A 15084-nucleotide genomic window follows, 5' to 3' on the forward strand; every position below is an offset into this window, starting at 1 on the left:
TAGGGGCAGAGGTTGTGCTGGTTGTAGGAGCAGAGGTTGTGCTGGTGGTGGGAACAGGGCTGGAAGTAGTTCCAGGACTGGAGGTTGTGCTGCTTGTAGGAGCAGAGCTGGTGCTGGTTGTAGGGGCAGAGGTTGTGCTGGTGGTGGGAACATGACTGGAAGTAGTTCCAGGACCGGAGGTTGTGCTGCTTGTAGGAGCAGAGCTGGTGCTGGTTGTAGGGGCAGAGGTTGTGCTGGTGGTGGGAACAGGGCTGGAAGTAGTTCCAGGACCGGAGGTTGTGCTGCTTGTAGGAGCAGAGCTGGTGCTGGTTGTAGGGGCAGAGGTTGTGCTGGTGGTAGGAACAGGGCTGGGAGTAGTTTCAGGACTAGAGGTTGTGCTGGTTGTAGTGGCAGAGGTTGTGCTGCTTGTAGGGGCAAAGGTTGTTCTGGTTGTCAGGGAAGAGGTTGTGCTGATGGTGGGAACAGGGCTTGGGGTAGTTCCAGGACCAGAAGTTGTGCTGGTTGTAGTAGCAGAGGTTGTGCTGATTGTAGGAGCTGAGGTTGGGCTGGTTGTAGGGGCAGAGGTTGTGCTGGTTTTAGGAGCAGAGATTATGCTGGTGGTAGGAACAGGGCTGGGAGTAGTTCCAGGACCAGAGGTTGTGGTGGTTGTAGAGGCAGAGGTTGTTCTGGTTGTAGGAGCAGAGGTTCTGCTGGTGGTGGGAACAGGGCTGGGAGTAGTTCCAGGACCAGAAGTTGTGCTCTTTGTAGGAGCAGAGATTGTGCTTGTTATAGCAGCAGAGGTTGTGCTGGTGGTAGGAACAGGGCTGGGAGTAGTTCCAGGACCAAAGGTTGTGCTGCTTGTAGAAGCAGAGGTTGTGCTGGTGGTAGGAACAGGGCTGGGAGTAGTTTCAGGACCAGAGATTGTGCTGGTTGTTGGGGCAGAGGTTGTGCTGGTTGTAGGGGCAGAGGTTGTTCTGGCTGTAGGAGCAGAGGTTGTGCTGGTTGTTGGGGCAGAGGTTGTACTGGTCTGTGGAGTGGAGGTTGTGCTGGTTGTCACCAAAGTGGTTGTCCTGGATTTCTGCCAAGAGGAGGTGCCCTGAGTTGGGCTGGTGGCTCTCCCACTTGGGGTGCTAGGAGCTGTCACAGGTGTGGAGGTCATGGGGCATCCTTTGGGGGTCTTGCAGCAGAGCACGCGCACCTCGTAGTTGAGGCACATCTTGAAGGGTCCCTGCTGGTCCTGGTTGCGGCACACCAGGCCCTCTTCGCGGCTGCACTGCACCACCTGGCCCAGGTGTTCAATGTTCACCTCCGGGTGGCTCTCGGCTCGGCATTGGAGCCTGGTGATCTCCTCGGGTCGGCAGCAGATTTTTTCCCCACTCCTGATGATGTTGCTGTAGGTTTCCTTGTCCCCGCCGTGGGGTCCAGGGGATGGGAAGTCCACGTCGAACCACTTTGTCCAGGTGCACCGGGGATGACAGTCTCTGGTGACTGGTCTGGTGTGGGTGCCCTGTGTGACGCTGGTTGCTGTGGTCCTGCCCCTGGAGGTGGCCGTGGGTTGCTCTGTGGAGGCCGAGGGCATGTGTCTGGTGATGGTGGTGAGGGTCTGAGCTCCAGTTGGGTGTGGAGTCGGCCGTGTCGTTGCGACGGTCTTTGGCGGTCTGGTGCTGTCTCTGCACACGTTCACCGTCTCACAACACTGGATGCGGATCTCATAGTTGTAGCAGATGGGTGGGAGCTGGTTCTTGTTCAGGCAAATCAGCCCCTCCGTGCGGCTGCAGATGACGTCCTGCCCCAGGTCTGCCAGTGGCGTGTTGGGGAAGCTCTCTGCCCGGCACTGCACGCTTCGAGGACTTTCACAGAATGTGTATCCTTCGTCTCTCAAATTTTGAAATGTGTCAAAATCTCCACCATTTATTCCGGGAGCAGGGTAGCTGCCGTCAATCCACTCAGTCCAGGTGCAAAGCTCCTGTAGGCAGGAGGATGTGCTGGGCTCAGTGGGGGTGGGCTTGCTGGAGACCACGGAGGTCCCCGGGGCCGTGGTTGACATGGATGATGATGATGTTGCCGGCACTGGTGGAGGGCTGGGAGTTGAGAAAGTTTTTTTGACAGATGTAGCGGTACCTGGGGCAGGTGTTGTCCTGGCTGTAGAGACAGCCACGGGGCCAGGTGTGCTGCCAGGGGCTGAGGGGGCTGAGGCCCAGGTTTCAGTGGTCTTGGAGGTTGTTGGAGGAGTGGTCTGGGCTGGACTGCTAGAGGTGGAGCCAGGTGTGGAGGTCATGGGGCAGCCTTTGGGGGTCTTGCAGCAGAGCACACGCACCTCGTAGTTGAGGCACATCTTGAAGGGTCCCTGCTGGTCCTGGTTGCGGCACACCAGGCCCTCTTCACGGCTGCACTGCACCACCTGGCCCAGGTGTTCGATGCTCACCTCCGGGTGGCTCTCGGCTCGGCACTGGAGCCTGGTGATCTCCTCGGGTCGGCAGCAGATTTTTTCCCCACTCCTGATGATGTTGCTGTAGGTTTCCTTGTCCCCGCCGTGGGGTCCAGGGGACGGGAAGTCCACGTCGAACCACTTTGTCCAGGTGCACCGGGGATGACAGTCTCTGGTGACTGGTCTGGTGTGGGTGCCCTGCGTGACGCTGGTTGCTGTGGTCCTGCCCCTGGAGGTGGCCGTGGGTTGCTCTGTGGAGGCCGAGGGCATGTGTCTGGTGATGGTGGTCAGGGTCTGAGCTCCAGTTGGGTGTGGAGTCGGCCGTGTCGTTGCGACGGTCTTTGGCGGTCTGGTGCCGTCTCTGCACACGTTCACCGTCTCACAACACTGGATGCGGATCTCATAGTTGTAGCAGATGGGTGGGAGCTGGTTCTTGTTCAGGCAAATCAGCCCCTCCGTGCGGCTGCAGATGACGTCCTGCCCCAGGTCTGCCAACGGTGTGTTGGGGAAGCTCTCTGCCCGGCACTGCACGCTTCGAGGACTTTCACAGAATGTGTATCCTTCGTCTCTCAAGTTTTGAAATGTGTCAAAATCTCCACCATTTATTCCGGGAGCAGGGTAGCTGCCGTCGATCCACTCAGTCCAGGTGCAAAGCTCCCGTAGGCAGGAGGATGTGCTGGGCTCGGTGGGGGTGGGCTTGCTGGAGACCGCGGAGGTCCCCGGGGCCGTGGTTGACATGGATGATGATGATGTTGCCGGCACTGGTGGAGGGCTGGGAGTTGAGAAAGTTTTTTTGACAGATGTAGCGGTACCTGGGGCAGGTGTTGTCCTGGCTGTAGAGACAGCCATGGGGCCAGGTGTGCTACTGGGGGCTGAGGAGGCTGAGGCCCGGGTTTCAGTGGTCTTGGAGGTTGTTGGAGGAGTGGTCTGGGCTGGACTGCTAGAGGTGGAGCAGGCTAGGGGCGTGCAGCACAGGACCCTGATCTGGTAGTTGTAGCAGAGCCCCGATGCCTGCTCCCTGTTACGACAGGTCAGCCCCACGTCCAGGCTGCACTGCACACGCTGCCCCAGGACTTGGAGTGGCACTCCAGGGGCATCCTCGGCTCGGCACTCCACCGACCTGGGTGATTCACACACCCGGTACCCATGGGCGCGGAGGTTCTGCAGTGTGTCGAAGTCACCGCTGTCCTTGCCCCGTCCAGGGCGGCTGACGTCCATCCATGGCGACCACAGGCACTTTTCCCCACAGACCGGCGGCAGCGAGGCAGAGGCTGTGGGCGGCCTTGTCCTGGGAGAAGGGCCTGCTGTGGTGGGCCAGGTGCTGCTCAGAGGGCCTGTGTGCCTGCTGCTTGGGCCAGGGCTGGGGGCGTGCGTGGAGCTCATGACTGTGGGTAGAAGAGAAGGCAGCTGAGCATGAGGGGCCGGCACTTGGGGGCTGACCCCGCCCCTCCCTGCAGCCCTGTCAGCGGTCTGGGGCTGTGCCAGTGGGCCTGTCTGCCTGTCCCCACCCACGGTCCCTGCTCAGAACCCACATGAGCGGCACAGGTGCTGAAGAGCCAGGCGAACTGACTGGAGTTTTAGGGAAGTGGCTCCCAGGCCATGCCCTGAGCAGGGTCCACACATCTGTGTCCCAGAACACCAGAGTTCCAGAGCTTTCTACTCTCAGAGAAGCTCAGATGATGCCTTGGGGCCCTGAGACATCTCCCAGGAGAGGGCGAGGACACGGGGGTACCTGAGCCCTGAGCAGCGTGAGGCAAGTGGCAGCCGTGCATCCCCGGGGCCAGCCTGGGCTGCCAGACCCCTGACACCCCCATGAGGCCAGGCCCGGGGGCTGCTAAGGGCAGGACTTGGACACCAGGCCTACCGGGGTGACCTGGAGGCCAGGCCCTCCCCACTGCAGGTGGCTGGCGGGGAAACAGCAGGTCATCCCCGAGCCCGACTCCCTGCTCCTCGGTCCCTTCCTGATCCTCAGAGGCTGCAGCCCATGCCCAGAGCTGCTGTGACCTCAGTGTCCAGCAAGGGCAGCTGTGCTGGGCAGTGGGAGGGGCTCACCCCAGGGCTCCTCAGCTGCATTTGCCTTACCAAGCGGGGGTGTGGAGAAGGAGAAGGTGGTTGGGGGGACGGGGGTAGTGGGGCTGCAGGGGTAGACCCTCCTCTCAATGGTGCCGTTGGCCCCGCAGTGGGCGGAGATGCAGCCACCCGTGCCGTCCGTCGTGTGGTAGATGACGTCCCCTGGGTGGAAGTGCCGTCCATCGTAGGTGCAGACACAGGCTGTGGGGACAGAGGGGCCGGGCCCGTCAGAGGCTGGGCGCAGACAGAGACCCCCGGACTCCAGCCCCAGGGGCTGCCGGCCGCTCACCCTCAGCTTTGTAGGTGCACTCCACGCCGCGCTCGGTACAGAGGCTGGAGACAAGGAGGAAGGGCAGGCCGATGCGTGGGGGCAGCCGTGTGCCTTCCACGGGTATCCCATACTGCCAACAGCGGGCAGGGAGCAGCTCTGACAGGGGTGGAGTTCCCTGGGCACTGCATTGTACCCCCGGACTGGGGGACAGGAGGCCGGCCCCACCTGGGTCCCAGCAGTTGTCTCTCCAGGGTCAGCCCAAGGTCCCTCCCTCGTGGGGCCCCTCCAGTCGGTGACCAGAGTGGAGCCATTACTTTCCAGGGGTGATTTTAACAGGGACCCTGGGGCTCCATCTCGGCCCAGCTTTCCCCTGCCGCCCCATGAGCCCCTCGAGCCTGCTCCCCAGAGGCTGTGCTGGTTTTCTGCCCAGAAGAGCCCTACACCCAGTCCCGCCTCTGGGACTCAGGACATGGGGGTGCTGGTCCCTGAGAAGCTTATGTCACAGACACCCGGGCCAGGACAGGACCCACAGCTTCAACTCCAGTAACGGGGAGGTCCCCAGCCCTGCCGCTCCCAGCCCCACCCAAAGCCCAGGCCGTGGCCAAATTCCCCTGCATGCTGCAGGCTCCACATTCCTCCCGCCAAAGGACTCACCAGGACTGGCAGTTCTTGTCCGAGGGCACCACTGCGCCTGGCCGGTAGGACTTCCCATGGACGTGGCACCGTGGTGGCAGAGGCGGTGTCGGGCAGGTAGCCACACACTGCATCTTGTCCTCATCAAAGATAGGAGCCTCTGGTGGGCACTTGGGGTAGCAGCCTGCGGGCCAGAGAGGCCAGAGTCACAACCAGACCAAGCGTCGTCTGCCTCGCTCCAGAGGGCTCCGCCCAGCCCCCAAGCAATGGGCCTTGTGGACAGCACTGGAATGTGCTGGAAGCTGGGGCCACAGAGGGTCCTCGAGGGACCAGGAGAAGGCCACAGGCGGCAGAGCACAGGCCACCCCTCCCGGCCGGCCCCAGCCCACCTTCCAGGCCCCGGACGTCCCGCAGGCAGTCTCCGCGGGGGTTCCGGCAGGTCCGCAGGCAGGGCGCCCCACAGGGCTGGTAGTGCCACTCGCACTGGCCTTCGGGGTTGTAGTAGTCGCAGAACAGAGCTGCAGGGAGGAAGGAACAGAACAGAGCTGCAGGGAGGAAGGAACAGAACAGAGCTGCAGGCTCGGTGGGGCCCCAGGCACTCACTCGCAGAGGCCCCGCACCCCAGGGCTGCTCTAAAGCCGCTTCCCTCCCCTGCACCTCCCAGCCATCGAGAGATGGGGACAGGGGAGGGTGGGCCAGATCGGGACCCCCTAATTATCAGGGTGCCACGGAGGCTGCCACCAGAGTGGGGTCTCCAGTCAGAGCAGCTCCAGCAGTGCCCGTTCCCGGCAAGGCTGTGTGTGGGCTAGAGCTGGGCAGCTCTGCTGACCCCTCTGCCCAGAACATTCTAGCATGCCAGCGACGCCTCCTTCAGCCGCGCCCTCCTCTCTGGGCCCAGGTGTTTCTGTTTATTTGGAAACCTTCCCCACCCCCCATCCCCACGCATCAGTGGCGACTGTGGTGGGGCACACCCTGCTGGCGCTTCCTGTTCTGCCCCAGGCGCCCACTCGCACTCACGGCAGATGCTGGGGGTCCGCCAGGACACACACAGGCCCACTTCATGACAGGCCTGGGCATAGGCGGCCACGGCTGTGCAGAAACACTCGCAGTCACCCCCTGAGTCGCAGGCACATGCGTCGCTCACACAGGCCTCGTAGTACCTGGCCGGCTCCACCTGAGGGAGGTGGGGCTTCAGGTTCCAGGGACCCCCCACCCACCCCGCGGGCTCTTGGGGACCGGGCCCGTGCTGGCACATTGACCGGGGCCGAGTTCCAGTGGAGCTCAGGGAGGGCAAATGCCCATCCCCAAGTGGCCGGCTGGGCCCACCTGGATATCCACAGGTCCCAGGGCTTCCTCGGCAGCCCTCGGGGTTAACACTCCCCAGGGCCCCGAAACCACAGCTGACAGGTGTCAGAGCTGGAAGCCCAGCCCCTCTAGGCGAGGCCACACCAGCGCCAGTCCCAGCAGCCCACACCCTTGCTTGGCAGCTGTCCCCCAGCCCCCATTCCCTTCTCCCTTCTGGGGCCTCCTTGGGTCACCATGACCCCCTTGGGCCCAGAGAAACGCCCCCCCGGCCAGCGTACGTGTGCGTGGCAGGCGGTGAAGGTGGGGCCGTGGAGGATGCTGCACTGCTTCTGGGCCCAGGACTTGCGGAAGGGGTTGGCTGTGCAGGGGTCCTTTGGCTCCAGGGCGTCTGGGCAGGAAGGGGAGAGCTTCCAGCTGTTCCCGAACTCCTGCACGTCCCCCACCACGGACTGGCTCCGCGTGGCAAAGTCATTGACAGCGATGTCGTCGAAGTTCCCACACAGGCCACAGACCCTGCCCTGCAGAGGCACCGGGAGAGGTGGAGGTGGGTGCAGCAAACCCAGAAGGCCAGAGCCCCCATGCCCCGCGGCCGCCTCCCCCCACCCAGGGCCCCCTGCCTCGTGGCCGCCTCCTCCCACCCAGGGTCACCCTGCCCTGCAGCCACCTCCCCCCACCCAGGGTCACCCTGCCCTGCAGCCGCCTCCTCCCACCCAGGGTCACCCTGCCCTGCGGCCGCCTCCCCCCACCCAGGGCCCCCCTGCCCCGAGGCCACCTCCTCCTACCCAGGGTCACCCTGCCCTGTAGCTGCCTCCTCCCACCCAGGTGGCAAACAGCGACCACAGGTGCCGCTTCCTCCTTCCCACCTCCAGCTACACCTGGGGAGGCCCTGGGCAGTGCAGCTGAGCACCGAGGGCTGGGGCCAGACGCAAGCCCCTCCTGGAGAAAAAGGAGCTGACGTGGCCTCGAAGGACCCGCCTAAGTCCTGACCCCGGCGCCTGTGCATGGCACCTCACTGGGAGATGGGGTCTTGCAGATTGAGGTAATGAGTGGGTCCTGAATCCAATGCCTGGTATCCTTATAAAAGATGGAAACTTAGATCCAGTCACAGGGAGGAGGCCGCTTGAAGACGGGGCGGCGATCCAAGCGATGTGGCCACAGCCAAGGAGCACTGGGGTCCCCAGCAGATGCAAGGGGCCAAAAGGAACCCCCAGAGCCTTCTGAAAGAGTTCGGCCCTGTGGATGCCCTGCCGGACTTCCAGTGTCCCGGCTGTGGGCAGATCCGCCAGGGTGCGGGCCTTTGCTCTGGCCCCAGAACACTGACACCCCCACCTCCCTCCCCGCGTCCATCTCTGTGTCTCTGCATCTCTCGTCTCTGCCCACCTGTTCCATGCACCCCACCTCCAGGTTTGCAGGTGGCCCTGGCCTGGACGAGGGGCGTGGTCTCACCTTGAACTCGGGGCTGAGGTTGATGAAGATGCTGGTCTTCTTGTCCCACAGCAGCACCAGGCCGATGTCGGTGTCCACCACCAGGTAGATGCCCATCTGCCGGATGGTGTATGGCACCTCCTGGCTCTCGTTCGTCCCGATCACCTCCACCTTCCCGTGGTTCAGCTTCAGCTCGGAGCCCTGCACAGCAAGGGGTCGCTCAGGGCCCCCAGCGAGAACCCCAGCCCACCTGGCCAGACGCTGCCACGGGAGCCTCCTGGAGGGCACGCGACCGCCCGGCCTCGCTCACCCCCAGGAAGATCTTGATGGCCTTGGAGCAGGTGGTCCCCGTGGTGCCGCAGGGGACATTCTCAGTGACGACACGGAAGGAGTCCTGGGCGCTGTCTTTCCCGCCACAGTGGTTCTGGGGAAGCAGAGGCCGTCAAGGACCAGGCAGGCCCTGCCCTTCTTCCCGCAAGAAGGATGAGGCGGGGACAACCTGTGTGCACCCTGGGGCAGCCGCAGAGAGGCAGTGAACAGCTGCGGGCCACGGGGGCCGCCGTGAGGACCCCAAACGCGCCGGCTCACCTGCACCAGCGTGTACTCGCAGTCTCCGTTGAAGCTGTAGCTCTGCCCGTCGAAGGTGAGGTAGTGGCCATCCCCGTACACGGTGCAGGTGGCCAGGCAGGGATCATCTGTGCACCGCCACATCCTGCTGTCACAGGTGCTGGGGGACATCTGGGGGTCAGGCTAGAGCACACACAGGGATGCCTCCTGCCTGGCTGGGTGCAGCCTTCCTACCCCCAGGGGGACCTGGCACCACAGACACGTGTCCACTGGGCCTCCCTGGCTGGGGCTGCTGGTGGCGTCCAGCCCTGAGTCTGTGCCCTGCGTTTTCCCAGGACCCCTGTGCTGGGGGCTCGCCTGTCTTTAAGGAGGGCCTCTGGTTTCCCGGGCCTGACACCCTCATGGGCTTTCAGCCCCTGGCATACCACGTGTTGCAGCCCACCCGGATGGTCTGGCCGGCCCCATAGCTGGCCTCGTTGTGCACGCAGGGGCAGTCCTCCGCAGTGATGCAGCCGCCCTCGCCGTCCGCCACCAGCCCGTCGGGGCACACGCAGCCAGGCACACACTGGGGGCTGTACTGCAGGGCCAGCAGACACCACTGAGTGATGGGGCAGGGCACAGGGCCTGCCAGGTCCTCCCAGGGACAGCTCACCCGCACCACAGTGGAGGGACCACAGGACCAGGGAGTCCAGGAACACATGGGCAGGGGTCCTCCGGGACGTGGGGCAGCCCGTGGCCTCGTGTGTCGGAGGCTCACCACTGCCCACCCTGGGGGCAGGCACCCTTAGCAGGTGGGGGCGGATGGAGGGTCTGTCACTGGGGAGTCCTCAGGGGCTTACACAGGTCATGTCCAGGGTGTGGCAGCTCTTCTGACAGCCGGCCCCTGCGTCCCCGGGTGTGGCATTGCGGCAGTTGAAGAACACCATGGGTGCAGCACACACTGGGGAGGGAGGGGCCGTCAGGGGGCCCAGCCACAGGCTGCTGCAGCACCTCAACTGTGTGTTCAGGGAGGACGTGTCTGTGCCGTGTGCATGTGCACGAGTGGGTGTGTGTGCATGAGTGGGGGTGAGTGCATGAGTGGGTGTGTGTGCACGAGTGGGTGTGTGTGCACGAGTGTGTGTGTGTGCACGAGTGGGTGTGTGTGCACGAGTGGGTGTGTGTGCACGAGTGGGGGTGAGTGCACGAGTGGGTGTGTGTGCATGAGTGGGTGTGTGTGCATTAGTGGGTGTGTGTGCATGAGTGGGTGTGTGTGCACGAGTGGGGGTGAGTGCACGAGTGGGGGTGTGTGCACGAGTGGGTGTGTGTGCACGAGTGGGGGTGTGTGCACGAGTGGGTGTGTGTGCACGAGTGGGGGTGAGTGCACGAGTGGGTGTGTGTGCATGAGTGGGTGTGTGTGCATTAGTGGGTGTGTGTGCACGAGTGGGTGTGTGTGCACGAGTGGGGGTGTGTGCACGAGTGAGTGTGTGTGCACGAGTGGGGGTGTGTGCACGAGTGGGTGTGTGTGCACGAGTGGGTGTGTGTGCACGAGTGGGGGTGTGTGCACGAGTGGGTGTGTGTGCATGAGTGGGTGTGTGTGCACGAGTGGGGGTGAGTGCACGAGTGGGTGTGTGCATGAGTGGGGGTGTGTGCATGAGTGGGTGTGTGTGCATGAGTGGGGGTGAGTGCACGAGTGGGTGTGTGTGCATTAGTGGGTGTGTGTGCATGAGTGGGTGTGTGTGCATGAGTGGGGGTGTGTGCATGAGTGGGTGTGTGTGCATGAGTGGGGGTGTGTGCATGAGTGGGTGTGTGTGCATGAGTGGGGGTGTGTGCATGAGTGGGTGTGTATGCATGAGTGGGGGTGAGTGCATGAGTGGGGGTGAGTGCACGAGTGGGTGTGTGTGCATGAGTGGGTGTGTGTGCACGAGTGGGGGTGAGTGCATGAGTGGGTGCGTGTGCATGAGTGGGTGTGTGAGCACGTGCATGAGTGTGACTGTGTGCATGAAGGGGTGAGGGGTGCGTGTGCATGAGTGGGTGTGTGAGCACGTGCATGAGTGGGCATGAGTGGGTGTGAGTGTCATGTGTGCGCCCACACCCTCCTTTCTTCCCCCTTGCTGCCTAGAGGGCACAAACCATGCCTGACACTGAGCAACTGATCGACAACCACCAGCCCCGTTGACTTGCGGTGGGGCTAACCCTGAAGCCATTTTTCAGGATTTCTTATGGAGATGAGGAGGCTGGGGGCCGCAGTGCCTCCTTTCTGGCACTCACCTGGGGTGGGTGCTTGGCCTCCGATGCAGCTCAACTTCCCATGCGTGCAGGTGCTGTGAGAAGATGGTGGTCAGAGTCTCACCCTGGGCCAGGAGGTGCCAGGGACCCCCCAGTCCACAGCGGGAGCTCTTACCAGACAGCCCCGCTGTCGTGCACCGACTCCCCATTGGGGATCATGGAACCCCTGTGGTAGCAGGGACAGTTGCTGGCCTGCACACACTTGCCCGTGTCGTCCAGGAAGGTGCCCTCGGGACAGATGCAGCCATCCACGGGGATGAAGCCAACATTGCAGGTGATGTCCCCCTCGCTCAGGGAGCGGCAGGTGGGCTGGCAGGTGCTGACATGGTAGTGGTAGGTCATCGACTTGGGGCAAGTGGTCATGGGCTTTGCTGTGGGATGCCAGGAAGAGGGGATTCTCAGGACATACAGCCTGGTGGTGGGCAGCCAGCAGTGAGTGAGCCCAGCCCTCTCAGCTACACTCCCCTCCCCTCCTTGGCCAGGTCCAAGGCCACACTGACCTGGACGCTCCTTGCCCTCAAGCCCAGCACAGAGGACGGGGGCCCTTAAAGCACCTGTGCACACCGGGGGCACCCCAAGACCCGCGGCCACCCAGCGAGGGAAAGGGGCTGGGCTTGGCGGGCACTCACTGCAGACGCCGTCCCTCCAGCCGCTGAGCTGCACGCCCTTGGCGGCACAGGCGTGCACATAGGAGGACAGCGCGGCGCACAGGCAGTCCTCACTCCGCTCACAGTTGCAGGTGTCAAACATGCAGTTCTGCGGGGAAGGGGGTCACTGGGGCATCAGAGACCCCAGCCCACACCTGGTGGCCCCCCACGCCCTGCAGGCCACACATCCAGCAGCCAGGGTCCTCCCATCCGAGGTCTTCCTGCCTCAACCCCTCCGTGAGTCCTCACAGGCATCCCACCCCCTCAGCAGAATTGCTTGGCATGTCATGGAGCAGAACCACTGTGCAGAGCAGGAGTTACTGGGAGGACCAGGTCCTTCGTCTCTGTGACCCAACAGATCCAGCCATGCCCAGCTTGCCTCAGACACAGCGCATCAGCTCAGCCTTGGCCTAATTCCCATTTGGCCCCTGGGGCCAGGTGGGCAACAAACCCCTAAAGTTTAGCCCCTGGGCCTAGCATAGTGCTGGAGGTGCAAGAAAAATGCCATAAACATGGTTAATGAACGAGTGAAGGAATTAATGAGGAAATAAGTGAGTGAGCGGATGAGTGAGTGAGTGGATGAGTAGGTGAAGGAATTAGTGAGTAAATGAGTGAATGAGTGAAGGAATGAATGAGGGAATGAGTGAGTGGATGAGTGAGTGAGTGGATGAGTGAGTGGATGAATGAGTAGATGAAGGAATTAGTGAGTCAGTAAATGAGTGAATGAGTGAGTGAAGGAATGAATGAGGGAATGAGTGAGTGGATGAGTAATGAGTGGATGAGTGAGTGAGTGGATGAGTGAGTGGATGAATGAGTAGGTGAAGGAATTAGTGAGTGAATGAGTGAGTGAAGGAATGAATGAGGGAATGAGTGAGTGAGTGGATGAGTGAGTGGATGAATGAGTAGGTGAAGGAATTAGTGAGTGAGTAAATGAGTGAATGAGTGAAGGAATGAATGAGGGAATGAGTGAGTGAGTGGATGAGTGAGTGAGCGAGTGGATGAGTGGGTGAATGAATGAGTAGGTGAAGGAATTAGTGAGTGAATGAGTGAGTGAAGGAATGAATGAGGGAATGAGTGAGTGAGTGGACGAGTGAGTGAGTGAATGAGTAAGTGAAGGAATTAGTGAGTGAGTAAATGAGTGAAGAAATTCGTGAATGAGTGAGTAAATGAGTGAGCCGATAGGTGAATAAGTAAGTAGATGAATAGGTGAAGGAATTCGTGTGTGGGTAAATGAGTGAATGAGTCAGTGAAGAAACAAGTGAATGAATGAGTGAGTGAGTGAGTGAAAGGGCGAGTGGGTGAGTGAGTGAATGAGTAAGTAAGTGAATGAGTGAGTGAATGGGTGAGTGAGTGGGGGGGCGAACGGGTGAACAGGTGAGTGAGTGGGTGAATGGGTGGGTGAGTGGGTGAGTGAGTGAATGGGTGAGTGGGTAAATGGGTAATGGGTGAGTGAGTGGGTGAGTGAATGGGTGAACGGGTGAGTGAGTAGGTGAATGGGTGAGTGTGTGGGTGAGTGGTAAATGTGTGAATGACTGAATGGGTGGGTGGAGATGTGGGGAATGGAGCTGGACAGACAGACTGGGTTCCAGCCCCTGGTGCCCATCACAGCCTAGAAAGGTTAGTCCTGCCTGCTGAGCCCCCCAGTGCCCTCCCAGCCCTCCTGGAGGCAGCCTTGAGGCTCAGTGGCTGGAGCCCCACTGGGCCAAGAGGTGGCAGATGTTACCGAGTAGTAGGTGCCCGGCTTCACGGCAGCATGGCACCGGCTGAAGGGGCCGTCAGCATCGGTCAGCTGCGAGCACCAGTGCTGAGCATACTTCTCTGTGGACAGAGGAGGGATAGGGTTAGGATTAGGATCAGGCAGCACACTCATCCCACCCAGCTTGGCCCCTGGTGTGGGGTTTGGGGCGCCAGCTTCTCTGGGCAGTCTGACGTTTGGCCCTTCATCCTGCTACACACTCAGCCCGGGTGGTGCAGCGCCCTCCCCAAGGGGAAGCTCTCCCAAATACAGGGTACAACGTCCAGAGCCGAGGCTTCTCTCGTTTCCTGCATATCCCAACCAGCCCCTCACAGCCTCTCACAGTGCCGCCTTCCAGGGATGTTAGTGACCACCACTGTGGGCAGACAAATCGAGGCCCTTCTGGCCCCTCCACTGGGCTCAATGGACCCTGGCTTCCCAGGCTGCAGGAAGGAGGCCAGAACCAGCGAGATGGGATCCCACCTCCCCATGGCTGGCGCCCAAGCTCTGAAGGCGAAGTGAATGACTGAGTGAGTGAGTGAGTGAGTGAGTGAGTGAGTGAGTGAATGAGAGAGTGAGTGGGTGGGTGAGTGGGTGGATGAGTGAGTGAGTGGGTGGGTAAGTGGGTGGATGAGTGAGTGAGTGAGTGGGTAGATGAGTGAGTAGATGAGTGGGCGAATGGGTGAATGGGTGAGTGAGTGAGTGAGTGAATGGTTGAGTGGGTGAGTGAGTGGGTGAGTGGGTGAATGGGTGAGTGTGTGGCTGAGTGGGTAGTTGAGTGGGTGAGTGGGTGAATGGGTGAGTGAGTGAGTGAATGGTTGAGTGGGTGAGTGGGTGAGTGAGTGGATGAGTGGGCGAATGGGTGAGTGAATGGTTGAGTGGGTGAGTGGGTGAGTGGGTGGTTGAGTGGGTGAGTGGGTGAGTGAGTGGGTGAGTGGGTGAATGGGTGAGTCGGTGAGTGAGTAGGTGAGTGGGTGAGTGGGTGGTTGAGTGGGTGAGTGGGTGAATGGGTGAGTGAGTGAATGAATTGTTGAGTGGGTGAGTGAATGGGTGAGTGGGTGAATGGGTGAGTGGTTGAGTGGGTGAGTGGGTGAATGGGTGAGTGAATGAATTGTTGAGTAAGTGAGTGAATGGGTGAGTGGGTGAGTGGGTGAATGGGTGAGTGGTTGAGTGGGTGAATGGGTGAGTGAGTGAATGAATTGTTGAGTGGGTGAGTGAGTAGGTGAGTGGGTGAGTGGGTGGTTGAGTGGATGAGTGGGTGAATGGGCGAGTGGGTGAGTGAGTGGGTGAGTGGGTGAGTGGGTGAATGGGTGAGTGGGTGGGTAGGTGAGTGGGTGAGTGGGTAAGTAGATGAGTGGGTGAATGGGTGAGTGGGTGAGTGAGTGGGTGAGTCATTGAGTAGGTGAGTGGGTGAATGGGTGGGTGAGTGAGTGGGTGAGTGAGTGAGTTATGTGAGTGAGTGAGTGGGTGAATGGGTGAGTAGGTGAGTGAGTGAGGTGAGTGAGTGGGTGAGTGAGTGGGTGAATGGGTGAATGGGTGAGTGAGTGGATGAGTGAGTGAGGCAAGTGACTGAGTGAGTGAGTGGGTACGTGAGTGAGTGAGTGGTTGAGTGGGTGAGTGGGTGAGTGAGTGGTTGAATGGGTGAGTGAGTGGGTGAATGGGTGAGTGAGTGGGTGAGTGAGTGAGTAGGTTAGTGGGTGAATGGGGGAGTGGGTGAGTGAGTGGGTGAGTGGGTGAATGGGTGAATGGGTGAGTGGGT

The 15084-nt window shown here is 61.1% G+C and overlaps 1 protein-coding gene across 1 annotated transcript in view; it reads right to left on the bottom strand.

Moving 5' to 3' along the window:
* LOC129471059 (mucin-5AC) overlaps window positions 1-15084 on the bottom strand; it is a 42755-nt gene that overhangs the window by 17444 nt on the left and 10227 nt on the right. The window contains 16 exon segments of the mRNA XM_063630494.1: window positions 456-3792; window positions 4490-4678; window positions 4767-4810; window positions 5403-5565; window positions 5771-5899; window positions 6399-6555; window positions 6965-7204; window positions 8133-8312; window positions 8422-8535; window positions 8700-8838; window positions 9104-9255; window positions 9518-9618; window positions 10926-10978; window positions 11059-11314; window positions 11573-11699; window positions 13314-13408. Of these exon segments, the coding sequence (XP_063486564.1) occupies window positions 456-3792; window positions 4490-4678; window positions 4767-4810; window positions 5403-5565; window positions 5771-5899; window positions 6399-6555; window positions 6965-7204; window positions 8133-8312; window positions 8422-8535; window positions 8700-8838; window positions 9104-9255; window positions 9518-9618; window positions 10926-10978; window positions 11059-11314; window positions 11573-11699; window positions 13314-13408 (5476 nt within the window).

This window comes from Symphalangus syndactylus, chromosome 21, assembly GCF_028878055.3.
Source record: "Symphalangus syndactylus isolate Jambi chromosome 21, NHGRI_mSymSyn1-v2.1_pri, whole genome shotgun sequence".
In the NCBI taxonomy this organism is placed as follows: domain Eukaryota; kingdom Metazoa; phylum Chordata; class Mammalia; order Primates; family Hylobatidae; genus Symphalangus; species Symphalangus syndactylus.